This window comes from Gobius niger (assembly GCF_951799975.1).
Source record: "Gobius niger genome assembly, chromosome: 23".
Lineage (NCBI taxonomy): Eukaryota > Metazoa > Chordata > Actinopteri > Gobiiformes > Gobiidae > Gobius > Gobius niger.
The window spans coordinates 1,103,050-1,130,362 of NC_136874.1; the positions used below are offsets into that span (position 1 = coordinate 1,103,050).

The window sequence follows — 27,313 nt, forward strand, 5'->3', positions numbered from 1 at the left end:
TTTGTTGGTTAAATGTGCGATACAAATAAAGTGGATTGGATTGGATTGAAAAAAGAAAAAAAACCTAGAAATTTGTTTTTATAAATTGGGGGAAAATAAGCAGAAAAAAAGCAGCAAAAATTGTTAAAAGAAAAAAAAAAAATTCAGAAAAAAAAAGAAATTGAGAAAAAAGTGTAAAGGTAAAAATGTAGGAAAAAAGTGGAAAGAAATGGGGGAAAAAAAGTGAATATATGTGTAAAGTGTTTTAATGTGCCGTTTTGTCGTCTGTTTTTAATCGACAAACTAAAGTCGAAGTTTGCAGCACGTTTTTGCATATTTCTGATGTTTTATAAGAATGTCGCTTCACCATGTCTGAAGCTCTCTCTGGCGGTCTCCTGCAGGCGCGCTCATGGAGCCACAGGGGGCGACGGAGCGCTCGGTGGAGGGGCTGCTGGATCTCCTGATGCAGAAGGACTTGGGGACCAGGACGCAGACCGGGCAGGAGATCATAGACCGCGTCCTGGACCCGGAGAAGAGCCCGGGTCTGGAGGACGACCAGAGTGCCATGGACCGCATCGTGGACACGGCGGTCTGCTCCTGGGTCAACTCCTCCAACTTCAAGGTCCGTCCACTTCATTCACTAATACTGGCATGTTTGGTGTCCACGTGTAGCAGGAAAGGCTGTGACCGAGATGACGCTGTAATCCAAATATGGTCATAAGACTCCACACTGGGATATTTAAACCTTTCCACTGTAATAGACTGATAACACGGATATTAAGCAGGTTGGACGTAAAGAAGTAGAAGATTAAACCAAAGTAACATCAGGGCGGGACTGAAACGTGATATTTCTGTTTGTCATTCATATAATCATGCGGTCAGGTGACGAGGAAGCGTCCAATCAGAGCTCAGGGTTCAGAAGCAGGTCAGGCTTATTTTTACCAAAGGCCCAGTTTCCTGTTCCTTGCAGTCTGTGTCGGACAGACTTCCTGTGACAGAAACTAAACCAGGTCGAAATGAAAGGAGAGCAGTGGAAAACAGCAGCCGGGTCTCGCTTTAGTCCCGGTTTAGACCAGCTTTAGTCCTGGTTTAGACCCGCTTTAGTCCTGGTTTAGACCAGCTTTAGTCCTGGTTTAGACCCGCTTTAGTCCTGGTTTAGACCCGCTTTAGTCCTGGTTTAGCCCCGCTTTAGTCCTGGTTTAGACCCGCTTTAGTCCTGGTTTAGCCCCACTTTAGTCCTGGTTTAGACCCGCTTTAGTCCTGGTTTAGACCCGCTTTAGTCCTGGTTTAGCCCCACTTTAGTCCTGGTTTAGACCCGCTTTAGTCCTGGTTTAGCCCCACTTTAGTCCTGGTTTAGACCCGCTTTAGTCCTGGTTTAGACCCACTTTAGTCCTGGTTTAGACCCGGTTTAGTCCTGGTTTAGACCCGCCTCAGTCCTGTTTGGTCCCGGTTTAGCCCCACTTTAGTCCCAGTTTAGACCCGCCTCAGTCCTGGTTTAGCCCCACTTTAGTCCTGGTTTAGCCCCACTTTAGTCCTGGTTTAGACCCACTTTAGTCCTGGTTTAGACCCGGTTTAGTCCTGGTTTAGACCCGCTTTAGTCCTGGTTTAGCCCCACTTTAGTCCTGGTTTAGCCCCACTTTAGTCCTGGTTTAGACCCACTTTAGTCCTGGTTTAGACCCGGTTTAGTCCTGGTTTAGACCCGCCTCAGTCCTGTTTGGTCCCGGTTTAGCCCCACTTTAGTCCCAGTTTAGACCCGCCTCAGTCCTGGTTTAGCCCCGCTTTAGTCCTGGTTTAGCCCCGCTTCAGTCCTGGTTTAGCCCCGCTTTAGTCCTGGTTTAGACCCGCTTTAGTCCTGGTTTAGCCCCACTTTAGTCCTGGTTTAGACCCGCTTTAGTCCTGGTTTAGCCCCGCCTCAGTCCTGTTTGGTCCCGGTTTAGCCCCGCTTCAGTCCTGTTTGGTCCCGGTTTAGACCCGCTTTAGTCCCAGTTTAGACCCGCCTCAGTCCTGGTTTAGCCCCGCTTTAGTCCTGGTTTAGCCCCGCTTCAGTCCTGGTTTAGCCCTGCTTTAGTCCTGGTTTAGCCCTGCTTTAGTCCTGGTTTAGCCCCGCTTCAGTCCTGGTTTAGACCCGCTTTAGTCCTGGTTTAGACCCGCTTCAGTCCTGGTTTAGCCCCGCTTTAGTCCTGGTTTAGCCCCGCTTCAGTCCTGGTTTAGCCCCGCTTCAGTCCTGGTTTAGCCCTGCTTTAGTCCTGGTTTAGCCCCGCTTCAGTCCTGGTTTAGACCCGCTTTAGTCCTGGTTTAGACCCGCTTCAGTCCTGGTTTAGCCCCGCTTTAGTCCTGGTTTAGGCCCGCTTTAGTCCCGGTTTAGGCCCACTTCAGTCCTGGTTTAGACCCGCTTTAGTCCTGGTTTAGGCCCACTTCAGTCCTGGTTTAGACCCGCTTTAGTCCTGGTTTAGCCCCGCTTCAGTCCTGGTTTAGACCCGCTTTAGTCCTGGTTTAGACCCACTTCAGTCCTGGTTTAGACCCGCTTTAGTCCTGGTTTAGGCCTGCTTCAGTCCCGGTTTAGACCCACTTCAGTCCTGGTTTAGACCCGCTTCAGTCCCGGTTTAGACCCACTTCAGTCCTGGTTTAGACCCGCTTTAGTCCTTGTTTGGACCCACTTCAGTCCTGGTTTAGACCCGCTTTAGTCCTTGTTTAGACCCGCTTCAGTCCTGGTTTAGACCCGCTTTAGTCCTGGTTTAGACCCACTTCAGTCCCGGTTTAGACCCACTTCAGTCCTGGTTTAGACCCGCTTCAGTCCCGGTTTAGACCCGCTTCAGTCCCGGTTTAGACCCACTTCAGTCCTGGTTTAGACCCGCTTTAGTCCTGGTTTAGACCCACTTCAGTCCTGGTTTAGACCCGCTTTAGTCCTTGTTTAGACCCACTTCAGTCCTGGTTTAGACCCGCTTTAGTCCTTGTTTAGACCCACTTCAGTCCTGGTTTAGACCCGCTTTAGTCCTTGTTTAGACCCACTTCAGTCCTGGTTTAGACCCGCTTTAGTCCTTGTTTAGACCCGCTTCAGTCCTGGTTTAGACCCGCTTTAGTCCTGGTTTAGACCCACTTCAGTCCCGGTTTAGACCCGCTTTAGTCCCGGTTTAGGCCTGCTTCAGTCCTGTTTAGTCCTGTTTTAGCCCTGCTTGGTCTGTAAGCAGTGATTCAGTGTCTGAGTAACAGGGAATCGAAGGCCGAGCTGTGAACAGTCGGAAACATAAATCCTCCTGAAGTGGAGCTGAATTCACCGAGACAAAGCATCAGCGACAGGAGCCAAAACCGTGTGTTACCGACTTTCAGACAATGAGTCTGAAACACACAGGGATTTTATTAAAAACCTTTTAAACATCAACAAAACAGAGGCAAGATTACACAGAGTTTATCCAGGCAGAAGCAGGTCAAATGTATTACCTGTTCTCCATCAGGCCTTTGCTCATTTCCAAAAATAAAAGATACAAAATCTAAATAATGTTCAGAGCCAGGTTTAAACAGGTGCTTTTCTTTTGTGACATATTAGTTCCAAAGATCAGAGGGATTTTGGATCTGGTTTAGATTTTGAATAAAGTCGTTATTCGTGAAACAGTGTGTCAACATTCCAGGCTCAATAAGTCCATCAGAATCTGTCTGTAAAAACCTTCCAGATGTGGCTGAGTGGAGTCTACTGAGCGACTCAAGTGCAGATGTTGTTAAAGTTTAGTCTCTTTGTTTGCACATGTGTACATTCCTCCCCGTCTCACACAAATGAAACTTTCGTGAAATCGAAGCCTTCACTTTTTTCATAGTTGTATTTTTTGGTGTTTTTTATAGTGATAATACAGACTTTGTACTGCATGTGGCTAATGTATAACACCACAAACATTTATATACTGTATATATATATATACATCACGTATCTCACAATATAGATATTTGGTGATGTGAACACGAGTGTTTGGTAAGTGGTTGTAATGTCCTGCAGGCTCCACTGTCGTCCACATTTTGACAGTATTTTAGTTTAGTTTAGTTTATTTATTTGAACAGGGATGTTGTACAATGTACATTAACCTCAAAAGGGAGATGCTTTGTACCAGGTTGTAGCACTTGTGCTATTTTCCACCTGTTTTTTATATTTATTAAATTATCTTATATGTTTACAGGTTAACATACAAAGAAAAATTATACTTATAAAACAAGAGGCAAAGATAAAATAAAACAATAGTAAGTGAAGTGCTCCCCTTAGTGGTTGTTAATGGTTTTGCACCCTCCTCTTTGACTGCCTGACAGGGTTTATTAGCTTTAGGTTTTCGTTTAGATGTTTCGCCCACACTTATTGATACTGATTAGTTTGAGGACACGGTAGTGCAGTGGTTAGCACTCTCGCTTCACAGCTAGAAGGTCCGGGTTCCATTCCCACCAGGGACGGGGCCTTTCTGTGTGGAGTTTGCATGTTCTCCCCGTATCTGCATAGGTTTCCTCTACCACTAAAAACATGTACAATAGGTGAATCCTCCAGCCAGGTGTTTCTGACCCACCAGCCTGGCTGCGCACCATGGAGATGGGTCCCTGAGCGCCGGCCCACGCTGGCTCCTACAGGTCACTCCAGCGGCATTGAGGATGGGTCAAATGCAGAGAATGAATGTCCCTAATAAAGTATACCTTAACCTTAACCTTAACTTACCGTAATATTCTTCTTTATTAAACTCTCACTGATATTAAGCCCAACATCGGCTGATTTTCAACACAATTTGTATTTCATTCAATACGTTTTCCCAGGTTATTGTTAAATATGGAAGTGCAGTTTGCTATTTCTCTCCAGAGAATCTTCAACATTTTGAGAGATTGAAGCCTTTATTTAACTGCATTTGGAAGATGGATAAAAGGCACGAGGCGAGCGCTCAGTTTGACTTTTTATTATCAATGCAAAAAGTACAACAGAATTTAAAGTGCGACGGTCATTCATCGATAAGAAACCAATCTGAAACCCTTGTGTTCCAGATCGTGCTGTGTGGGATGGACATTCTCTCGGCTCTCGTCACTCGCCTTCAGGAAACGTTCAGGACTCAAGTGGCGACCGGTAAGAACTCTCTTTAAGGAGCCGGTGTAAGAATGATAAATGATATGTTCTGTTTAATCCGTACCTTTCGCCTTTACTCAAAGTGCTTTCAAACAACTGTCACACGTTATTCAAGTCCTGTCATTGTTTATAAAATCTCATCCCTTTATCCACGTCCCTTTAAATAGTGTTAACCCCAGAATGTTTGAATGGTTTTCCACAATAGTTATTTATGAATCAACAAGAGGCAGGTCCTGAGCACGCGTTGAAATATTTACCAAAGTTAAAGGTCCTGTATCATGAGCAGTGAGCCAATCAAAACACAGCTCATGGTGATGATGATGTGTGTTATTTATGAAGCTGTGTTGCATAATGTCAACTCTCTCACAATGCGATGTCAGGAAGTACCGGAGAGAGGGGCAGAGTTAACTGAATACTTGTATTTCTAAAAAAAATGAGTACTCCGTAGTATTAGAGGTACAGTTTACCGTGTACATGCCTATGGTTTACTTTGGTAAGGCTCAAATAGCATGATAAAGGCTCTTTAAAACAATATCCATTAGGGCAAAAATTAATATCTCAATAACGATGATGAAGCGACGACAAAACAGCAGAAAAAACACTTTTTAAACTTTCAATTGTTTCCCCCAATTTTCACCCATTTGTTTAAATTTTTTAAAATATTTTTTTCAAAATTTTTTTTAATTTTTTTTCTAAATTTTTCCCAAATGATTCCCTCTGACTAAACTAATGTCGGCTCTAAGTCTAAGACACACTGGCGACGCTTCATGCGCGCGTGCTTCTGTGGTTCTGTGTTGAGGGATGCGTCGGGGGCGTTGCCCCGCGTTACACTCAGCTCAGTGCGGCCGCTCCATTTCACCTTCAATGAAATATATGAGAAAATGCATCAAAAAGCAAAGCTTTTAGGCAGAGCAGGGTCATAAACGCGGCTGAGGTGAACTCCCTCAGATGTGCAGACCCCACATGAAGGAGACAAACTCCCCCAGAGAGTTTGTCTCCTTCATGAGCTCAGATCTTCACAGACTTTGAGCTCTGTGGGTTTTCCGTTAAAGTCAGGTTCTACCCATAAATAAGGAAACAGCTTCTCGGTGAAGGAGCCGGTGTAGGAGCAGATGGGGGTCATGTGATCGGCGTCAGTGAAGGTCAGCCGACCCTCGTCGTAGTCCAGCGTGACTCGGACCTTCTGCGGACACCTCTTAGGGGTGAAGGTACTGTAGGAAACATCATGGTAGACTCCGCTGTAGAGTCCGAGGCACCAGTGTCCGTGGTCTGGTCCGAGCGTGTCCATGTCCACCTTCTCAAACGACTCTTTAACCACGCCCACCGCCCAGTCCTGGTGCCGTCCCACCTCCACGTCCCACTGATGGACCCCCGAGCTGAAGCCCTCGTGGCCCAGGACCGAGGCGTAGTTCTGGAAGCGCTCCGGGTTCAGAGGCAGATCTTCGTTCTCATCCGGTTCTACTCTCACGGTGCTCAGGTCGTCAGACAGACGCAGATATTTGCCGGCCGTGTTTGGATCCAGCACCACCGCTCTGTGCTTCACTTTGCTCCTCATGCTCCTCCACACTCTGAAGCCCAGGTTGCCCAGCACTTTGGCCTGGTCCAGGAGCAGGCCTGCTTTGGGCTGGAGGCGGGGCGGGACGGCCAGTGGTTGGTACTGGGTGTAGGCTCTGCTCTGCAGATGTTCCTCCAGCTCCTTGATGCTGTTGGACACAGAGGTCAGCGTCTCCTTGACCTTCCTCAGCTCTGGGCCCAGGCTCTGCTTCTGTCGGAGCTGCTCCTCTCTCAGAGCAGATAAGCTCCTCTGCTCCTCCTCCTGAAGGAACCCGTGCAGCTCCGAGAACACGGCCTTGATGCACCGCTCGCAGTGACCCGCCTGCTCCTCCTGGTGGCGCTGTATCTTCCCATAGATCTGTGAGAGCTGTTTACAGTGGAGTTTCTCCTCCTTCAGAGCCTGGAGCTGAGAGGAGATGAGCCCCTTCAGCCGCTCCTCAGCCTCCTCTTTGCTCTCCTGCTGTGGGGGCTCGGTCTCCTCTGAAGCTCTCACAGACTCCTCTGAGACTCTCACAGGCTCCTCAGAGCGAGGAGGAGGAGCCTGCGAGAGCCTCAGTCTGAACTGCTCACTCAGCTTCTTCAGAGCAGAGTTCACTCGTGGTTCTTCTTCAGACGATCTGCTGCAGACGGGGCAGGTCCTGCTGGGCTGCTGGCTCCAGAGCTGTGGAGACATTTGGGTCAAATAACGCTCAGTTAAGACGTGTGTAAAAAGGAAAGTCTTGAGGTCACAGATTGTGTGGATTAAAGGACAGAGTTGTACCTGCTGGAGGCAGCGGCTGCAGAAGCTGTGGTCACAGTCCAGAGACACAGGCTCGCTGTAGGTCTTCACACAGAGGAAGCAGGTCAGAAATGAATCCAGAAGAGTCTCAGCCATCACTGATCCAACAGGAGCTCACCACAGCTGCAGGATATGAGGAGGAGAGTTACCTTTAATATGATTACATATTATTACAATATATGACCAGGGAGGAGAGCGAGGGCAGAGTCCACCAGGGGCGGCATGACTCAGCTGTAATAAACAGGAAACAGAGGAAAGAAGGCGAAAGAATTAGGGAAAACCATGGGAAGAAATTGGGGGAAAAAGTGGGAAAAAATTGTGGTATAAAAATTGGGTAATAAATAAATAAAAATGTGAAAATGTAGTTCCTGCCCCTTTTTTCATCTGCTCAGGTCAGTTCTCTTCTTGAGTGACAAATCGATGTAAATGTCGATGTTTGCAACACATTTCTGCATATTTCTGATGGATTGCAAGAATATCACTTCATCATCGTTTTCTAGAAAGTGCCAAAACTATTGAGATATTCGTTTTTGTCAATATCCCGGCTGAGTTTCTGCACAGGATTGAAGCCACACTGCAGAATATTTAACTTTAAAGTTTATTTGGTTACGTGTTTGTGACTCATCTGCTGATTCTCCGCTGGGCTGGGCGGGTTTTAATTACACGACCAGAGAATACAACACTTGACCTTTGCTTTATTTTGGCCATAAACTTTTATCCTTATGTTGTAATACATTGAAATGACATACTGTAAGTGTGAAGGACACTTAAAATCACTCAGAATAAGGGACAAAATACAAAAATGCGAGAGCAAACGGACAGAGATATTTCAGAGAACATGGGAACATTTCTTCTTCCTTCTCAATTGATTATTTTATCATTTTAAAATACTTTTTCTGGTCACGGCTATTTTTTTTACCTGTGTTTAAGTACACTGCGGTGTCTATGGAAAAAGAACTTCATATCCACCCATTGCTGCATAAACTGTTTTTTATTACGTTGCGTCATCATAGAAGGTGATCACACCCTTTATACAGAATACACAGTCTTTTTTTTCAACAATATTTCGTAAATGGGAAACTCGGGAAGGAAATATGTTGGATGTGTAATGTCAAACAAGAAGATTACTCGTAGTATTTCATGTGTAATGTGTGCTTTACAGAATAGACTCTGTCGTTCTGACTCTATCGTGCTGAATCAGAAATGTAAAGGTTAATTACATTGATTACGGTGAGTCAACTCCTTTTGAGCTTCTATAACTGGATAATGTGAATGTTGTAAAAAGTTAAACTGCTCAACTAAACTAAACTACATTTTAGCGATAATTAAAGACAGGTTAACTTGCCAGTGTGACCAAATCCTTTTTATAAATCATTACGGAGCGGAAGACGATGTCACAGTTAGGCTTTGAGGACTTTCTCTAACATTGATTATCTGCCATGTTTTTTGTTTTTTCCCCACCCACGATTTCTTTAAAATCCACTTTCTTTTCCCCAGGTTTTGGCCCATTTTTTCTCAACTTTTTTTTATTTTTTTTAACTTTTTTTTTACTAATTCTTTACCCTTTCCCCACATTTCTTGACTTTATAGATACACTAGATATATTGTACATTTACATATCTTCCAAATCTGATCTTTAGACTAAACATTGTCCAGATCTAATCACAGTTTGTTTGTTTTGCTCCTTTTTCTTCAAGATCTTTTCAGGTTTGGCTTTCAGAGACACTTTACTAAACCGTTTCTACTCATAAACATACATGTGCAGAAGTTTGTTGTCTAATGTTTCCATATCCACACTTTGTTTATATTTTGTGAGCCCTTTAGTCCTCTGGCTCACAGCCCGGTTACTCTCACTGTCAGCTGCTCGGAAGTAACAGGACCCCTCTCTAAACCTAAACTCCAAACCTGAACTAACCCTAGTGTAAATGTTTTAAGTAAAGCAGACTCACGGCAGCAGGATCCGTCTGAAGAGGTGCTTTAGAAAGACCAACGTCCAAAATGCAGCCACTCCCGTGTTCACAAATACTAAAGTCATTCTTCCTGTTTGAGTCACTCCCAGGGCGTGTTTTGCAGCTCTCCAGCAGAGGGAGCAGTTTCCTCATGCACACGTCAGTCTGTTTCACCCCCTCAGGGAATGGGGAAAAATGGGAAAATTAAGAAAAATAAGGAAAAAATTGGGGGGGAAATGTGGAGGAATTGGGAAAAAAATAAGTCAAATAAAATACTTTCTGCTTGATCTACTCTGATTCTTCTCTGAGAGTCAGGTCTTCGCAGACTCTGAGCTCTGTGGGGTTGGAGTCCAAGAGACATTCCAGCCAAAAAAAAGGAAACATCTTCTCGGTGAAGGAGCCGGTGTAGGAGCAGATGGGGGTCATGTGATCGGCGTCAGTGAAGGTCAGCTGACCCCCGTCGTAGTCCAGAGTGACTCGGACCTTCTGCGGGCGCCTCTGAGGGGTGAAGGTTTTGCTGTGAACATTGAAGTATTCTCTGCCGTAGAATCCGAGGCACCAGTGTCCGTATTCCGGTCCAACTCCCCCCACCACCCCCCTCCAATACGACTCATTAACCACACCCACCGCCCAGTCCTGGGGCCCTTGCACCACCTCCACGTCCCACTGATGGAGCCCCGAGCTGAAGCCCTCGTGGCCCAGGACTGAGCCTTCGTACTGGAAGCGCTCCGGGTTCAGAGGTAGATTTTCGTCCTCCTCTTCTACTCTCACGGTGCTCAGGTCGTCAGACAGACGCAGAGATCTTTCAGCCGTGTTTGGATCCAGCACCACCGCTCTGTGCTTCACTTTGCTCCTCATGCTCCTCCACACTCTGAAGCCCAGGTTGCCCAGCACTTTGGCCTGGTCCAGGAGCAGGCCTGCTTTGGGCTGGAGGCGGGGCGGGACGGCCAGTGGTTGGTACTGGGTGTAGGCTCTGCTCTGCAGATGTTCCTCCAGCTCCTTGATGCTGTTGGACACAGAGGTCAGCGTCTCCTTGACCTTCCTCAGCTCTGGGCCCAGGCTCTGCTTCTGTCGGAGCTGCTCCTCTCTCAGAGCAGATAAGCTCCTCTGCTCCTCCTCCTGAAGGAACCCGTGCAGCTCCGAGAACACGGCCTTGATGCACCGCTCGCAGTGACCCGCCTGCTCCTCCTGGTGGCGCTGTATCTTCCCATAGATCTGTGAGAGCTGTTTACAGTGGAGTTTCTCCTCCTTCTGAGCCTGGAGCTGAGAGGAGATGAGCCCCTTAGGCGGCTCCTCAGCCTCCTCTTTGCTCTCCTGCTGTGGAGGCTCGGTCTCCTCTGAAGCTCTCACAGGCTCCTCTGAGGCTCTCACAGGCTCCTCAGAGCGAGGAGGAGGAGCCTGTGAGAGCCTCAGTCTGAACTGCTCACTCAGCTTCTTCAGAGCAGAGTTCACTCGTGGTTCTTCTTCAGATGATCTGCTGCAGACGGGGCAGGTCCTGCTGGGCTGCTGGCTCCAGAGCTGTGGAGACATTTGGGTCAAATAACGCTCAGTTAAGACGTGTGTAAAAAGGAAAGTCTTGAGGTCACAGATTGTGTGGATTAAAGGACAGAGTTGTACCTGCTGGAGGCAGCGGCTGCAGAAGCTGTGGTCACAGTCCAGAGACACAGGCTCGCTGTAGGTCTTCACACAAAGGAAGCAGGTCAGAAATGAATCCAGAAGAGTCTCAGCCATCACTGATCCAACAGGAGCTCACCACAGCTGCAGGATATGAGGAGGAGAGTTACCTTTAACATGATTACATATTATCACAAACATTTCCACATAAAAAAAAAAAATCCACTTTTTTGTTCCAATTTCCCCCCAATTTTTGTCAACCCTTTTTTTTAATAATTATAATTTTTTCCCCCTTTTACAGTGAATCTCGATATTGTCAATTTGCATATCTTCCAAATAGCGCTTTTGTATGATTTTTCAACAAAATATTGTCCAGATGTAATCACAGAATCGTCAGTTTTAGAGTTTTGAGAGACACTTTGTTAAACCGTTTCCACTCAGTGCATTCCATTAGATTTTAACAAAAATCTACAGCGTTTTCTTCATATGAGCCTTTGATCCTCTGGCTCACAGCCCAGTTACACTCTCACTGTCAGCTGCTCGCAAGTAACAAGACCCCTCTCTAAACAAGAACCCTAGTGTAAATGTTTTAAGTAAAGCAGACTCACAGCAGCAGGATCCGTCTGAAGTGGTGCTTTAGAAAGACCAATGTCAAAATGCAGCCACTCCCGTGTTCACAGATACTAATGTTATTCTTCCTGTTTGAGTCACTCCCAGGGCGTGTTCTGCAGCTCTCCAGCAGAGGGAGCAGTTTCCTCATGCACACGTCAGTCTGTTTCACCCCCTCAGGGAATGGGGAAAAATGGAAAGTAAAAGGGGGAAAACATGGAAAAGAAAATGTGAATAATGGGGAAATAAATTGGAAAAATAAGGAACGAATTGGGAATAAATTGGGGGGAAATAGGAACGACTCTCATAGAGTCAGGTCTTCGCAGACTCTGAGCTCTGTGGGGTTGGAGTCAAAGAGACATTCCAGCCATAAATAAGGAAACAGCTTCTCGGTGAAGGAGCCGACGTAGGAGCAGATGAGAGTCATGTGATCTACGTCTGTGAAGGTCAGCTGACCCTCATCGTAGTCCAGCGTGACTCGGACCTTTTTCGGACGGCTCTTAGGGGTGAAGATTCCGTGGGAAACATCGAAATAAAGTCCACTGTAGAATGTGAGGCACCAACGTCCGTGATCCGGGCCGACCCCAACCCGCTCCCCCTTACAATATGTCTCTTTAACCACGCCCACGGCCCAGTCCTGGGGCCCTTCCACCTCCACGGCTCACTGATGGAGCCCCGAGCTGAAGCCCTCGTGGTCCAGGATGGTGCCTTCTGTCTGGAAGCTCTGGATTAAGGGGCACATTCTCACCCATTATGGGTTCTGTTCTCATAACACTCAGGTCGTCAGACAGATGCAGATATTTGCCGGCCGTGTTTGGATCCAACACCACCGCTCTGTGCTTCACCACGCTCCTCATGCTCCTCATGCTCCTCATGCTCCTCATGCTCCTCCACACTCTGAAGCCCAGGGTGCCCAGCACTTTGCAGCTTCACCCACTCAGGAAATGGGGAAAATCGTTAAAACTGGAACCAATTGTCTCTGATTAAACGACTCTCTGATTAAACGACTCTGATTAAACGACTTCCTGATTAAACGACTGATTAAACAACTCTGATTAAATGACTCTGATTAAACGACTTCCTGATTAAACGACTGATTAAACGACTCTGATTAAACGACTCTGATTAAACGACTCTGATTAAACGACTGATTAAACGACTCTGATTAAACGACTCTGATTAAACGACTCTGATTAAACGACTCTGATTAAATGACTCTGATTAAACGACTCCCTGATTAAACGACTCTCTGAGAGTCAGATCTTCACAGACTCTGAGCTCTGTGGGTTTTCCGTTAACGTCACATTTCAGCCATAAATAAGGAAACAGCTTCTCGGTGAAGGAGCCGGTGTAGGAGCAGATGGGGGTCATGTGATCGGCGTCCGTGAAGGTCAGCCGACCCTCGTCGTAGTCCAGCGTGACTCGGACCTTCTGCGGACACCTCTTAGGGGTGAAGGTACTGTAGGAAACATCATGGTAGACTCCGCTGTAGAGTCCGAGGCACCAGTGTCCGTGATCTGGTCCGAGCGTGTCCATGTCCACCTTCTCAAACGACTCTTTAACCACGCCCACCGCCCAGTCCCGGTGCCGTCCCACCTCCACGTCCCACTGATGGAGCCCCGAGCTGAAGCCCTCGTGGCCCAGGACCGAGGCGTAGTTCTGGAAGCGCTCCGGGTTCAGAGGCAGATCTTCGTTCTCATCCGGTTCTACTCTCATGGTGCTCAGGTCGTCAGACAGACGCAGATATTTGCTGGCCGTGTTTGGATCCAGCACCACCGCTCTGTGCTTCACTTTGCTCCTCATGCTCCTCCACACTCTGAAGCCCAGGTTGCCCAGCACTTTGGCCTGGTCCAGGAGCAGGCCTGCTTTGGGCTGGAGGCGGGGCGGGACGGCCAGTGGTTGGTACTGGGTGTAGGCTCTGCTCTGCAGATGTTCCTCCAGCTCCTTGATGCTGTTGGACACAGAGGTCAGCGTCTCCTTGACCTTCCTCAGCTCTGGGCCCAGGCTCTGCTTCTGTCGGAGCTGCTCCTCTCTCAGAGCAGATAAGCTCCTCTGCTCCTCCTCCTGAAGGAACCCGTGCAGCTCCGAGAACACGGCCTTGATGCACCGCTCGCAGTGACCCGCCTGCTCCTCCTGGTGGCGCTGTATCTTCCCATAGATCTGTGAGAGCTGTTTACAGTGGAGTTTCTCCTCCTTCAGAGCCTGGAGCTGAGAGGAGATGAGCCCCTTCAGCCGCTCCTCAGCCTCCTCTTTGCTCTCCTGCTGTGGAGGCTCGGTCTCCTCTGAAGCTCTCACAGACTCCTCTGAGGCTCTCACAGGCTCCTCAGAGCGAGGAGGAGGAGCCTGTGAGAGCCTCAGTCTGAACTGCTCACTCAGCTTCTTCAGAGCAGAGTTCACTCGTGGTTCTTCTTCAGATGATCTGCTGCAGACGGGGCAGGTCCTGCTGGGCTGCTGGCTCCAGAGCTGTGGAGACATTTGGGTCAAATAACGCTCAGTTAAGACGTGTGTAAAAAGGAAAGTCTTGAGGTCACAGATTGTGTGGATTGAAGGACAGAGTTGTACCTGCTGGAGGCAGCGGCTGCAGAAGCTGTGGTCACAGTCCAGAGACACAGGCTCGCTGTAGGTCTTCACACAGAGGAAGCAGGTCAGAAATGAATCCAGGAGAGTCTCAGCCATCACTGATCCAACAGGAGCTCACCACAGCTGCAGGATATGAGGAGGAGAGTTACCTTTAACATGATTACATATTATTACAATATATGACCAGGGAGGAGAGCGAGGGCAGAGTCCACCAGGGGCGGAGTTTAATAACCAGAAAATAAAACACTTTACCTTTGCCTTATCTTGGTTTGGCAACAACTACAGTAGCTGATACACTTAAAATCAGAAACTATCACTCAAAATAAGTGACACAATACACAAATTCAGAGAAAATGGGAATTTTTCTTTTCATGTGTTTTTTTCTGGTCTGAACTAATTGTACCTGTGTTTAATAAGCAATAATAAAAGGCAGGTTAACTTGCCAAGTTTTGGAGCGGATGACTGCATACGCCTATGATGAACAATGATCAAGCATTTTTTGCGCCCCCACCCATATTATTTCTATTTTATCCCCCCAAAAATTTCCCTATCATTTTTTTTTAGACCTTTTAAAAAGCTTTTATCATTATTTATTCCATACACATTACAGCTAAACTGACATTACAGTTAAACTCGATTTTGTAAATTAGCATATCTTCCAGTAATTTCATCATGATCTTTAGACTAAACATTGGCCAGATCTAATCACAGAATCACAGAATGTTTTACTTTAACATCTTTTGAGGTTTAGCTTTGAGAGACTCTTTACTAAACCATTTCCACTCAGTGCGTTCCTTTAGATTTAAACAAAAATCTGTCTTCTTCATAGCCTTTGATCGGTTACTCTCTCGCTCTGGAGTAACAGGACCCCTCTCTAAACCTAAACCCTAGTGTAAATGTTTTAGGTAAAGCCGACTCACAGCAGCAGAATCCGTCTGAAGAGTGACCTGTGTGAAAGACTTCCTGTTTGAGTCACTCCCAGGGCGCGTTGTGCAGCTCTCCAGCAGGGGGAGCTCGTTCCTCATGCTCATGGTCAGACTCAAGAAATGGGAAAAAATTAGAGGATGAAATGGGGGGAAATATACAGGAAAAAATAGGGACAAATTAGAGCAAATAATGAAGAATCTTTGGGGAAAATTGGGGAGAAAAAAAAAGAAAATAATGAGGAACAAATAAGGAAAGATTTGTGAAAAAAATTGGGAAAAATTAGGAAAAATAATCGAGGAAGTGATATGGAAAGATTGGGGGAAACAATAACGTAAATATCACGAAAATAAAGATTTTTTTTTTTGAAAAATGGGGAAATTGCAGAAAAAAGTACAGGAAACAAGGAAGGGACAAACGAGGAGCGGAGGGAGCTGACCAGTGCAGGACACCACGCTCTTAATTTTTGTGACGTTCTCCTGAATGTGTATCATAACAGGTGTTTGTAACATGTAGCTGTGGGGTTGTGTGTCGTGGCTGTGTGCTCCTGGAATGTTCCGCATTGTTCCACTCTGTTCTTCTCTGTGTCTCAGTTCTGCCGAGCCTCATGGATCGTCTGGGAGACTCCAAAGACCAGGTCAGAGAACAAGACCAGGCTCTGCTGCTGAAGATCATGGACCAGGCGGCCAACCCTCAGGTATTTACCAACTCAGGGCTTTTTAATGATATTTAAGGCCTTCATTTAAAAAAGACATTGATTTTCGGTAGTTTTAACCGAGTAAAAAACGGAGCAAACTCTCCCTTTCCGATGTTTATTCTCTGACGTCTTGATGTTTCAGTTTGTGTGGGAGCGGATGATGGGAGGCTTCAAACATAAAAACAGCCGAACCAGAGAAGGCCTGTGCCTCTGCCTCATCGCCACGCTCAATGTGTGAGTCTCCTTCTCCCCGACGCCCCCCCCCTCTTCCTGTGCTCCTGTTTATGACTCTGTTTCTGCCTCCTTCTTCTTGTAATTGACTCTGTCTCCTCCTATTGTTTCTGACTCTGTGTCTGTCTCCTCCTCCTCCTCCTGTTACTGACTGTTTCTGTCTCCTGTTACTTACTCTGTCTCCTCCTCCTGTTTCTGACTCTGTGTCTGTCTCCTCCTGTTACTAACTCTGTGTCTGTCTCCTCCTGTTACTGATGCTGTTTCTGTCTGTCTCCTCCTCTCCCCCTCCTCCGTTTACTGACTGTTTCTGTCTGTCTCTTCCTCTCCTCCTCCTCCTCCTGTTACTGACTGTTGCTGTCTCCTGTTACTGACTCTGTGTCTGTCTCCTCCTCCTGTTACTGACTCTGTGTCTGTCTCCTCGTCCTGTTACTGACTCTGTGTCTGTCTCCTCCTGTTACTGACTCTGTGTCTGTCTCCTCCTGTTACTGGCTCTGTGTCTGTCTCCTCCTCCTGTTACTGGCTCTGTGTCTGTCTCCTCCTCCTGTTACTGACTCTGTGTCTGTCTCCTCCTCCTGTTACTGATGCTGTTTCTGTCTGTCTCCTCCGCTCCTCCTCCTGTTACTGACTCTGTGTCTGTCTCCTCCTGTTACTGACTCTGTGTCTGTCTCCTCCTGTTACTGGCTCTGTGTCTGTCTCCTCCTCCTGTTACTGGCTCTGTGTCTGTCTCCTCCTCCTGTTACTGACTCTGTGTCTGTCTCCTCCTCCTGTTACTGGCTCTGTGTCTGTCTCCTCCTCCTGTTACTGACTCTGTGTCTGTCTCCTCCTCCTGTTACTGATGCTGTTTCTGTCTGTCTCCTCCGCTCCTCCTCCTGTTACTGACTCTGTGTCTGTCTCCTCCGCTCCTCCTCCTGTTACTGACTCTGTCTCCTCCTCCTGTTTCTGACTCTGTGTGAGTCTCCTCCTCCTCTCCACCTCCTCCTCTCCACGTCCTCCTGTCCATGAGTCTGCTTGTGTCTCCTGCAGGTTTGGATCTCAGAGTCTGACTCTGAGTAAGATCGTCCCTCACATCTGTAACCTGCTGGGAGACCCCACGAGCCAGGCAAGAGGAAACCCCTGAACGTGTCATGAAAGCTCTGAAACGCTCTTTAATGCGCTGCTGTTTCCACATTCAGGTGCGGGACGTGGCGCTCAACTGTTTGGTGGAGATTTATCGTCACGTCGGGGAAAAAGTGCGGATCGATTTGGGCAAAAAGGGCCTCCCCCAGTCCAGGTGAGGGGCGGGACCCACAGCGATTCAGGACGGCGCTCACTGTAGCTTCATGGTCCTGATTTAATCCTCTGTCACAGGTTAAACGTCATCTTCAGCCGCTTTGACGAAGTGCAAAGGTCCGGGACCATGGTGCTGTCTCCGCTCTCTGGTAAAACATATCATGTTTTATACTAGTGTCAAGAAACTACTACAAAATAATGTAGGGAAATAAGTGTGCACAAAGGTAAGCACTGAGGGGAGCATTCTGGGCAAAAGTGGAAAAAATAGGAGGAAACTTAGTAAGGGAGAAAATGTATTATTGTTGTGAAATCAGAGGTGCTTTTATTGTGAAAGCAGAGTTTTTATTGTGAAAGCAGAGGTTTTTATTGTGAAAGTAGAGGGGCTTTTATTGTGAAAGCAGAGGTTTTTATTGTGAAAGCAGAGTTTTATTGTGAAAGCAGAGGGGCTTTTATTGTGAAAGCAGAGGGGCTTTTATTGTGAAAGCAGAGGGGCTTTTATTGTGAAAGCAGAGTTTTATTGTGGAAGCAGAGGGGCTTTTATTGTGAATGCAGAGGGGCTTTTATTGTGAAAGCAGAGGGGCTTTTATTGTGAAAGCAGAGGGGCTTTTATTGTGAATGCAGAGGGGCTATTATTGTGAAAGCAGAGGGGCTTTTATTGTGAAAGCAGAGGGGCTTTTATTGTGAAAGCAGAGTTTTATTGTGGAAGCAGAGTTTTATTGTGAAAGCAGAGTTTTATTGTGAAAGCAGAGGGGCTTTTATTGTGAAAGCAGAGGGGCTTTTATTGTGAAAGCAGAGGGGCTTTTATTGTGAAAGCAGAGGGGCTTTTATTGTGAAAGCAGAGGGGCTTTTATTGTGAAAGCAGAGGGGCTTTTATTGTGAAAGCAGAGTTTTATTGTGGAAGCAGAGGTTTTTATTGTGAAAGCAGAGTTTTATTGTGAAAGCAGAGGGGCTTTTATTGTGAAAGCAGAGTTTTATTGTGGAAGCAGAGGGGCTTTTATTGTGAAAGCAGAGTTTTATTGTGGAAGCAGAGGGGCTTTTATTGTGAAAGCAGAGGGGCTTTTATTGTGAAAGCAGAGGGGCTTTTATTGTGAAAGCAGAGGGGCTTTTATTGTGAAAGCAGAGTTTTATTGTGAAAGCAGAGGGGCTTTTATTGTGAAAGCAGAGGGGCTTTTATTGTGAAAGCAGAGGGGCTTTTATTGTGAAAGCAGAGGGGCTTTTATTGTGAAAGCAGAGTTTTATTGTGGAAGCAGAGGGGCTTTTATTGTGAAAGCAGAGGGGCTTTTATTGTGAAAGCAGAGGGGCTTTTATTGTGAAAGGCCTGTGTCAGCGCAGCACAGAGGCGCGTGTATCGAGCTGTGCTTCCTGCAGTCACAAGACCCGTTTGTGGACAGTCAGGGATCTCTGGGAGTGTTCACGGCTCAAGGTAAAGCTCAGAATAATGAAGATTTTTACATTTTCACAGGTTTAGTCTTTGCTAAATATCAGTTACAGAATAGTTTATGCATCGATGCTTTTATGTTGAAGTTGGGATGAGAAGTTCTTATTTAAATCTGATGTTTTTAATGCAGTGTTGTGAATGAAAACGTGCAGCAGTTGTAGTATTTGTGTACATGCTATTTCTTGCTCTGTAGTATTAAAACGTCACAGTATTTGTACATTTACTCCAGTGCTTTGACTTTTGTGGGAACCTGAACTTTAGCTCGTCGCGCCTCATTTGAGCCAAACGAAGCGGAGTTAATCCGGGAATCCTCATCATTAGGGCAATTATAAACCAAAGACCTGACTCTGACCAGGCTCAAATCAGGAGGAAACCGACGCTTTTAATCAGCTGTTAGAGCAAAAACGATCTTATGGGAATCACTGTTTGGAGAAAAACTCAATATGTATAAGAACTACATGTCTTCCAATCCCAAGAAATGTGGAAAAATGTTTTAACAAAAGTGATATATTGGAGGAAAATGTGGGGGAATAGGGGAGGAATTAGGGAGAAAGGTGAGTAAATAATTGGGAAAATATTGGGAAAAATATTGGAGACATTTTGAGGAAAATTTGAAAAAATAGGGGAAAAATTGGGTAAAATAGTGTAATAACTGGAGAAAAGAGACGGGAAAATTGGGGTAAAAAATAGAAAAATAGGGAGAATTTTTTTTGTATGAAAGACACTTTATAAATAAAGTTCGAATTGATTTGATGAGAGAAAAATTTGTGATCATTGTGAAATATGTTCCTGTACTGGAGAAGTTTGTGCTTCATTATCGCCCAGCCCTGTATTTGAGAAAGCGTCTTATTTGAGATGAGAATCGTGGTTCAGGTTTAGACGCTGCTTCAGTGGAGTCGTGTTGGTGAATAATGAGCAGTCGGACACAGAGCGGCTCTTTGTCTTTGGTCTTACTATACTATAAACCATCCCCCTGCTCCGTCATCACCTTCTCCTTGTGGTTTGCAGATAAAACGTTTGAGGATGAGGACTCGTCTTCGTCTCGGGGTCTGTCTCTGGGTAAAAAGTCTCTGAGTATGGGCTCCTTCAGACGCTCCACAAAAGCAGGTGGGACTCGTGGGATTCCTACGGTGCAGTTGCTCTTTTCACTGGGAACTTAACCCTGTGATCTTCATCTCAGGGCGCGATGGCGGAGCAGCCGGAGCCGCCGGAGCCGCCGGAGCCGCCGGAGCCGCCGGAGCCGCCGGAGCCGTGGATGAGGAGGACTTCATCCAGGCGTTTGAGGACGTCCCCACGGTGCAGGTAAGACTCCGCCTGCTCTGCGTCTGAGGGAGGCTCAGCTCCCGTGACAGGTCAGGGAAGTCTGATCTTAATCCTGTTTCAGATCCAGTCCAACCGAGAGCTGGAGGAGGCCATGTCCAAAATCAGAGACGTTCTTTCAGACGACAAGCGCGACTGGGAGCTGCGAGTGGCCGCGGTGAGAGACAGCTCCACAGTTTCTTTGTATGAATTAAGAAAGTTTAAGAAGAGCTGTTGGATTGAGGGGCTGTTCTCTTATCTCTCTCTGCAGCTGAAGAAGGTTCGCTCGTTGCTCCTGGCCGGAGTCGCAGACCTGGACACATTCCTTCCTCAGCTGAAGCTCCTGGAGGCGCCGTTCAAACTGTCGGCCAAAGACCTGCGCTCTCAGGTCGTCAGAGAGCTCTGCATCACCGTGGGGTCAGTCACACACAGACTAAACTATAGAGAGCTCTGCATCACCGTGGGGTCAGTCACACACAGACTAAACTATAGAGAGCTCTGCATCACCGTGGGGTCAGTCACACACACAGACTAAACTATAGAGAGCTCTGCATCACTGTGGTGTCAGTCACACACAGACTAAACTATAGGAGCTCTGCATCACTGTGGGGTCAGTCACACACACAGACTAAACTATAGAGAGCTCTGCATCACTGTGGTGTCAGTCACACACACAGACTAAACTATAGGAGCTCTGCATCACCGTGGGGTCAGTCACACACACAGACTAAACTATAGGAGCTCTGCATCACCGTGGGGTCAGTCACACACACAGACTAAACTATAGAGAGCTCTGCATCACTGTGGGGTCAGTCACACACACAGACTAAACTATAGGAGCTCTGCATCACCGTGGGGTCAGTCACACACACAGACTAAACTATAGAGAGCTCTGCATCACTGTGGGGTCAGTCACACACACAGACTAAACTATAGGAGCTCTGCATCACCGTGGGGTCAGTCACACACAGACTAAACTATAGAGAGCTCTGCATCACCGTGGGGTCAGTCACACACACAGACTAAACTATAGAGAGCTCTGCATCACCGTGGGGTCAGTCACACACAGACTAAACTATAGGAGCTCTGCATCACCGTGGGGTCAGTCACACACACAGACTAAACTATAGGAGCTCTGCATCACCGTGGGGTCAGTCACACACACAGACTAAACTATAGGAGCTCTGCATCACCGTGGGGTCAGTCACACACACAGACTAAACTATAGAGAGCTCTGCATCACCGTGGGGTCAGTCACACACACAGACTAAACTATAGGAGCTCTGCATCACCGTGGGGTCAGTCACACACAGACTAAACTATAGAGAGCTCTGCATCACCGTGGGGTCAGTCACACACACAGACTAAACTATAGGAGCTCTGCATCACCGTGGGGTCAGTCACACACACAGACTAAACTATAGAGAGCTCTGCATCACCGTGGGGTCAGTCACACACAGACTAAACTATAGGAGCTCTGCATCACCGTGGGGTCAGTCACACACACAGACTAAACTATAGGAGCTCTGCATCACTGTGGGGTCAGTCACACACACAGACTAAACTATAGAGAGCTCTGCATCACCGTGGGGTCAGTCACACACAGACTAAACTATAGAGAGCTCTGCATCACTGTGGGGTCAGTCACACACAGACTAAACTATAGGAGCTCTGCATCACCGTGGGGTCAGTCACACACAGACTAAACTATAGAGAGCTCTGCATCACTGTGGGGTCAGTCACACACAGACTAAACTATAGGAGCTCTGCATCACCGTGGGGTCAGTCACACACAGACTAAACTATAGGAGCTCTGCATCACCGTGGGGTCAGTCACACACAGACTAAACTATAGAGAGCTCTGCATCACTGTGGGGTCAGTCACACACAGACTAAACTATAGGAGCTCTGCATCACCGTGGGGTCAGTCACACACAGACTAAACTATAGGAGCTCTGCATCACCGTGGGGTCAGTCACACACACAGACTAAACTATAGAGAGCTCTGCATCACGTGGGGTCAGTCACACACAGACTAAACTATAGAGAGCTCTGCATCACCGTGGGGTCAGTCACACACAGACTAAACTATAGAGAGCTCTGCATCACGTGGGGTCAGTCACACACAGACTAAACTATAGAGAGCTCTGCATCACTGTGGGGTCAGTCACACACAGACTAAACTATAGAGAGCTCTGCATCACCGTGGGGTCAGTCACACACAGACTAAACTATAGAGAGCTCTGCATCACCGTGGGGTCAGTCACACACAGACTAAACTATAGGAGCTCTGCATCACCGTGGGGTCAGTCACACACACAGACTAAACTATAGGAGCTCTGCATCACCGTGGGGTCAGTCACACACAGACTAAACTATAGAGAGCTCTGCATCACCGTGGGGTCAGTCACACACAGACTAAACTATAGAGAGCTCTGCATCACCGTGGGGTCAGTCACACACAGACTAAACTATAGGAGCTCTGCATCACTGTGGGGTCAGTCACACACAGACTAAACTATAGGAGCTCTGCATCACCGTGGGGTCAGTCACACACAGACTAAACTATAGAGAGCTCTGCATCACCGTGGGGTCAGTCACACACACAGACTAAACTATAGGAGCTCTGCATCACCGTGGGGTCAGTCACACACAGACTAAACTATAGGAGCTCTGCATCACCGTGGGGTCAGTCACACACAGACTAAACTATAGGAGCTCTGCATCACTGTGGGGTCAGTCACACACAGACTAAACTATAGGAGCTCTGCATCACCGTGGGGTCAGTCACACACAGACTAAACTATAGGAGCTCTGCATCACTGTGGGGTCAGTCACACACACAGACTAAACTATAGGAGCTCTGCATCACCGTGGGGTCAATCACACACAGACTAAACTATAGAGAGCTCTGCATCACTGTGGGGTCAGTCACACACAGACTAAACTATAGGAGCTCTGCATCACTGTGGGGTCAGTCACACACAGACTAAACTATAGGAGCTCTGCATCACCGTGGGGTCAATCACACACAGACTAAACTATAGAGAGCTCTGCATCACCGTGGGGTCAGTCACACACAGACTAAACTATAGGAGCTCTGCATCACTGTGGGGTCAGTCACACACAGACTAAACTATAGGAGCTCTGCATCACCGTGGGGTCAGTCACACACAGACTAAACTATAGGAGCTCTGCATCACCGTGGGGTCAGTCACACACAGACTAAACTATAGAGAGCTCTGCATCACGTGGGGTCAGTCACACACAGACTAAACTATAGAGAGCTCTGCATCACTGTGGGGTCAGTCACACACAGACTAAACTATAGGAGCTCTGCATCACCGTGGGGTCAGTCACACACACAGACTAAACTATAGGAGCTCTGCATCACCGTGGGGTCAGTCACACACAGACTAAACTATAGAGAGCTCTGCATCACCGTGGGGTCAGTCACACACAGACTAAACTATAGAGAGCTCTGCATCACCGTGGGGTCAGTCACACACAGACTAAACTATAGGAGCTCTGCATCACCGTGGGGTCAGTCACACACACAGACTAAACTATAGGAGCTCTGCATCACTGTGGGGTCAGTCACACACAGACTAAACTATAGAGAGCTCTGCATCACTGTGGGGTCAGTCACACACACAGACTAAACTATAGAGAGCTCTGCATCACCGTGGGGTCAGTCACACACACAGACTAAATTATAGGAGCTCTGCATCACTGTGGGGTCAGTCACACACAGACTAAACTATAGGAGCTCTGCATCACCGTGGGGTCAGTCACACACACAGACTAAACTATAGAGAGCTCTGCATCACCGTGGGGTCAGTCACACACACAGACTAAACTATAGAGAGCTCTGCATCACTGTGGGGTCAGTCACACACACAGACTAAACTATAGGAGCTCTGCATCACTGTGGGGTCAGTCACACACACAGACTAAACTATAGAGAGCTCTGCATCACTGTGGGGTCAGTCACACACACAGACTAAACTATAGAGAGCTCTGCATCACCGTGGGGTCAGTCACACACACAGACTAAACTATAGGAGCTCTGCATCACCGTGGGGTCAGTCACACACAGACTAAACTATAGAGAGCTCTGCATCACCGTGGGGTCAGTCACACACACAGACTAAACTATAGGAGCTCTGCATCACTGTGGGGTCAGTCACACACAGACTAAACTATAGGAGCTCTGCATCACCGTGGGGTCAGTCACACACACAGACTAAACTATAGAGAGCTCTGCATCACCGTGGGGTCAGTCACACACACAGACTAAACTATAGGAGCTCTGCATCACTGTGGGGTCAGTCACACACAGACTAAACTATAGGAGCTCTGCATCACTGTGGGGTCAGTCACACACACAGACTAAACTATAGGAGCTCTGCATCACTGTGGGGTCAGTCACACACACAGACTAAACTATAGAGAGCTCTGCATCACTGTGGGGTCAGTCACACACACAGACTAAACTATAGAGAGCTCTGCATCACCGTGGGGTCAGTCACACACACAGACTAAACTATAGAGAGCTCTGCATCACTGTGGGGTCAGTCACACACACAGACTAAACTATAGAGAGCTCTGCATCACCGTGGGGTCAGTCACACACACAGACTAAACTATAGGAGCTCTGCATCACCGTGGGGTCAGTCACACACACAGACTAAACTATAGAGAGCTCTGCATCACCGTGGGGTCAGTCACACACACAGACTAAACTATAGAGAGCTCTGCATCACCGTGGGGTCAGTCACACACAGACTAAACTATAGGAGCTCTGCATCACCGTGGGGTCAGTCACACACAGACTAAACTATAGAGAGCTCTGCATCACCGTGGGGTCAGTCACACACAGACTAAACTATAGAGAGCTCTGCATCACCGTGGGGTCAGTCACACACACAGACTAAACTATAGGAGCTCTGCATCACTGTGGGGTCAGTCACACACAGACTAAACTATAGGAGCTCTGCATCACCGTGGGGTCAGTCACACACACAGACTAAACTAAATTTGGAAAACTAGGGAAACATTTGGGGGAAAATGGTAAAAGTCTGAAAGGTTTTAAAGTCGGCGTTAACCTGTTTTATCCTCTTGTCTCCGCAGTTACCTGTCGTCTCTGCTGCGTCTCCGCTTCGACCACGCGGCGGAGACGCTCCTGCCTTCGCTCCTCAACCTCGTGCCCAACAGCGCCAAGATCATGGCCACGTCCGGAGTGGCCGCCATCCGCCTCATCCTGCGGGTACGGGAAGACCACACAGGCCAAATGAAGGATTAGATCAAAACCTTTTCTCTCATTAAAGTCATTCAGCTGCAGCTCTGGCTGAAATAAGACTGAAAGAGGAAAATCTAGTGTTTGGGCACTTAACGACCTGCTGTAGCCTGGATAAACCCTGTTATCAGGTCATGTTTATATATTCTCCTCCTCTTTTGATCGAATTATCTTCAGAATACGGAGAATCAGAACATTTCTAAGTTTTCTCTGAACGCCACGAGTGCAGCACACTCTTCCAGAAGCGCCGCAATAAAGTTAACTCTGAACAATTTGGGTTTAACAAATCTAATTTAACACGGAGCTAATTCAATAAACATGTCACTGACTTTAGGAGAAGAGGAAGCCCTGACGAGGAGTTTATGAGAGGCATATCTTTGTCTTTCATGTTTGATATTCTTTCCTTGATTAAAGAGGTTTCTATGGGCTGCCCCATTGATCGATGTATCTGTGTTTTCAGCACACTCATTTCCATCGCCTGGTTCCCATCATCGCCGGCAGCTGCTCGTCTAAATCCGTGGCTGTTCGCCGGTAAGTGTGTGTTGTAGTACTTTATACTGCGCAGTACTTTTGCAGTGACTGGTGCGTGTTCATCCCCAGGCGCTCGTTTGAGTTCATGGATCTGCAGTTGGAGCAGTGGCAGACGTCGGCTCTGGAGCGGTGAGGGAATGTGTATGATGTGTCTCGCTGTAAACAGAAATGTGACATGTTGGTGTTTGTTTTCAGACACAGCGCGGTTCTGTCGGAGACCATAAAGAAGGGGATCCACGACGCCGACTCCGAGGTTCGATCCGTGGCCAGGAAGTGAGTACGGGGTTTGGATTTGTGTTTTAAGGCCTCATTAAAAGTCATTATTGAATTGTTTTTGTCTCCTCTCTTCGCAGGTGTTACTGGTCCTTTCACTCGCACTTCGCTCGGGAGGCGGAGCAGATGTTCCACGGCCTGGAGTCGTCCTATCAGAGAGCTCTGCAGGCCCATCTCCGCGGCAACGACAGCGTCACGTCACTTCCTGCTTCAGACCGCTCCTCGTCTTCCTCCCAGGAGAGTCTCAGGTCAGAACTGCGGTTACTACAACTATTTGTACTACTTTCTTACTCCATTAGTTCATAAAGATAAACCCTGTGCTTCCCCTGTACTTCCTGCTGCAGCTGATCTGAATCCTAAACATATCTGTAAACTGTTTCCTCTGTTCCAGTCGCCCGTTCTCCGCCAAGAGCTCTGCTGCTCCGCCGCGCTGCTGTAAGTCTCTCTAAAGTGAATCGAAACTCTGCGTCTCCTGAACTCACGTCCTGCTCTTGTTCAGCCAAAGCCTCGCGCTCGTCCTCGGGCCTCTCTCCCGCCGCTCTCAACCGCTCCCGCTCCGACGTGGACGTGAACGCCGCCGCCACCGCCTCCAACAGGAACAAGATGGCCGCCGCGCCGTCCTCGCTGCACAGCTTCGGCGCCGCGTCCGCTCTGCCGCCGGGATCCTACGCCTCGCTGGGTGAGGAAACGAGGAGAGCAGAGCTGGGCCATAATGACAACCCAGTCTGAGATATTTGCATTTACTTTGTCCTGAACAGACGACAAAAGGCCAGAAATTTGCCACAAATTTCCCCAAATTTTTTCTCCCCCAATTTCCCCACATTTCTCTCCATTATTTCTACACTTTTTCCCCCCAATGTTTTCCATTTTTCCTTGAATTTGTTGTTAATTTTGCTCCTTTTTCCATTGTTTCTCACTTTTCCACAAATTTATATATAAATAAACCTTCCCCAATTTTTCCCAATGTTTTCCCCTTCGCTTCCCTGGCTTTTTGCTTGTTGCTGCTTTTTCCTCCCATTTTTCCACGTTTCTTGACATTGGAGATAAACTGGATGTTGTACATTTGCAGATCCTCCAAACAGCTGTTTCGATATGATCTTGTAGATGAAATATGGCCCAGCTCGAGATACTCGTTATGCTAAATGTGCAAAAAGAGTTTGTGAACAAAAAGCAGGTTCAGGACCATGGACAGCTAACACATTTAAGGAT

The 27,313-nt window shown here is 47.3% G+C and overlaps 3 protein-coding genes and 2 long non-coding RNA genes across 5 annotated transcripts in view; 1 reads left to right on the forward strand and 4 right to left on the reverse strand.

Moving 5' to 3' along the window:
• Positions 1-384: 384 nt before the first annotated feature.
• The window catches only part of LOC306981884 (CLIP-associating protein 1-B-like), a 41,589-nt gene continuing 14,660 nt past the window's right edge, over positions 385-27,313 (forward strand). Inside the window, exons 1-18 of the mRNA XM_079581614.1 lie at positions 385-601; positions 4,981-5,059; positions 15,661-15,764; positions 15,907-15,998; positions 17,019-17,094; positions 17,168-17,265; positions 17,343-17,413; positions 19,711-19,809; positions 19,883-20,004; positions 20,087-20,179; positions 20,273-20,418; positions 25,135-25,270; positions 25,761-25,831; positions 25,901-25,960; positions 26,027-26,104; positions 26,185-26,352; positions 26,496-26,539; positions 26,604-26,783. Coding sequence (XP_079437740.1) covers positions 389-601; positions 4,981-5,059; positions 15,661-15,764; positions 15,907-15,998; positions 17,019-17,094; positions 17,168-17,265; positions 17,343-17,413; positions 19,711-19,809; positions 19,883-20,004; positions 20,087-20,179; positions 20,273-20,418; positions 25,135-25,270; positions 25,761-25,831; positions 25,901-25,960; positions 26,027-26,104; positions 26,185-26,352; positions 26,496-26,539; positions 26,604-26,783 — 1,930 coding nt within the window. The 5' untranslated portion in view covers positions 385-388. The remainder of the gene's footprint in view (positions 602-4,980; positions 5,060-15,660; positions 15,765-15,906; positions 15,999-17,018; positions 17,095-17,167; positions 17,266-17,342; positions 17,414-19,710; positions 19,810-19,882; positions 20,005-20,086; positions 20,180-20,272; positions 20,419-25,134; positions 25,271-25,760; positions 25,832-25,900; positions 25,961-26,026; positions 26,105-26,184; positions 26,353-26,495; positions 26,540-26,603; positions 26,784-27,313) is intronic.
• Positions 7,118-9,497, reverse strand: LOC306981886. The gene is made up of 3 exons (XR_013794154.1): positions 9,341-9,497; positions 7,374-7,514; positions 7,118-7,274 (listed from the first exon to the last, which is right to left on the reverse strand). It is a non-coding gene; the product is annotated as an uncharacterized lncRNA (long non-coding RNA).
• On the reverse strand, positions 9,629-11,081 carry LOC306981914 (zinc-binding protein A33-like; the record flags this gene model as incomplete). Its single annotated transcript, XM_079581653.1, has 2 exons — positions 10,958-11,081; positions 9,629-10,858 (listed from the first exon to the last, which is right to left on the reverse strand). The coding sequence occupies exons 1-2, from the start codon at positions 11,069-11,071 to the stop codon at positions 9,629-9,631; spliced, it is 1,344 nt and encodes a 447-aa protein (XP_079437779.1). The 5' UTR covers positions 11,072-11,081.
• On the reverse strand, positions 11,868-13,821 carry LOC306981915 (erythroid membrane-associated protein-like; the record flags this gene model as incomplete). The annotated part of the gene is made up of 4 exons (XM_079581654.1): positions 12,807-13,821; positions 12,337-12,490; positions 12,229-12,287; positions 11,868-12,105 (listed from the first exon to the last, which is right to left on the reverse strand). The coding sequence occupies exons 1-4, from the start codon at positions 13,364-13,366 to the stop codon at positions 11,868-11,870; spliced, it is 1,011 nt and encodes a 336-aa protein (XP_079437780.1). The 5' UTR covers positions 13,367-13,821.
• Positions 13,900-15,086, reverse strand: LOC306981885. Its single transcript, XR_013794153.1, has 3 exons — positions 15,064-15,086; positions 14,126-14,266; positions 13,900-14,026 (listed from the first exon to the last, which is right to left on the reverse strand). It is a non-coding gene; the product is annotated as an uncharacterized lncRNA (long non-coding RNA).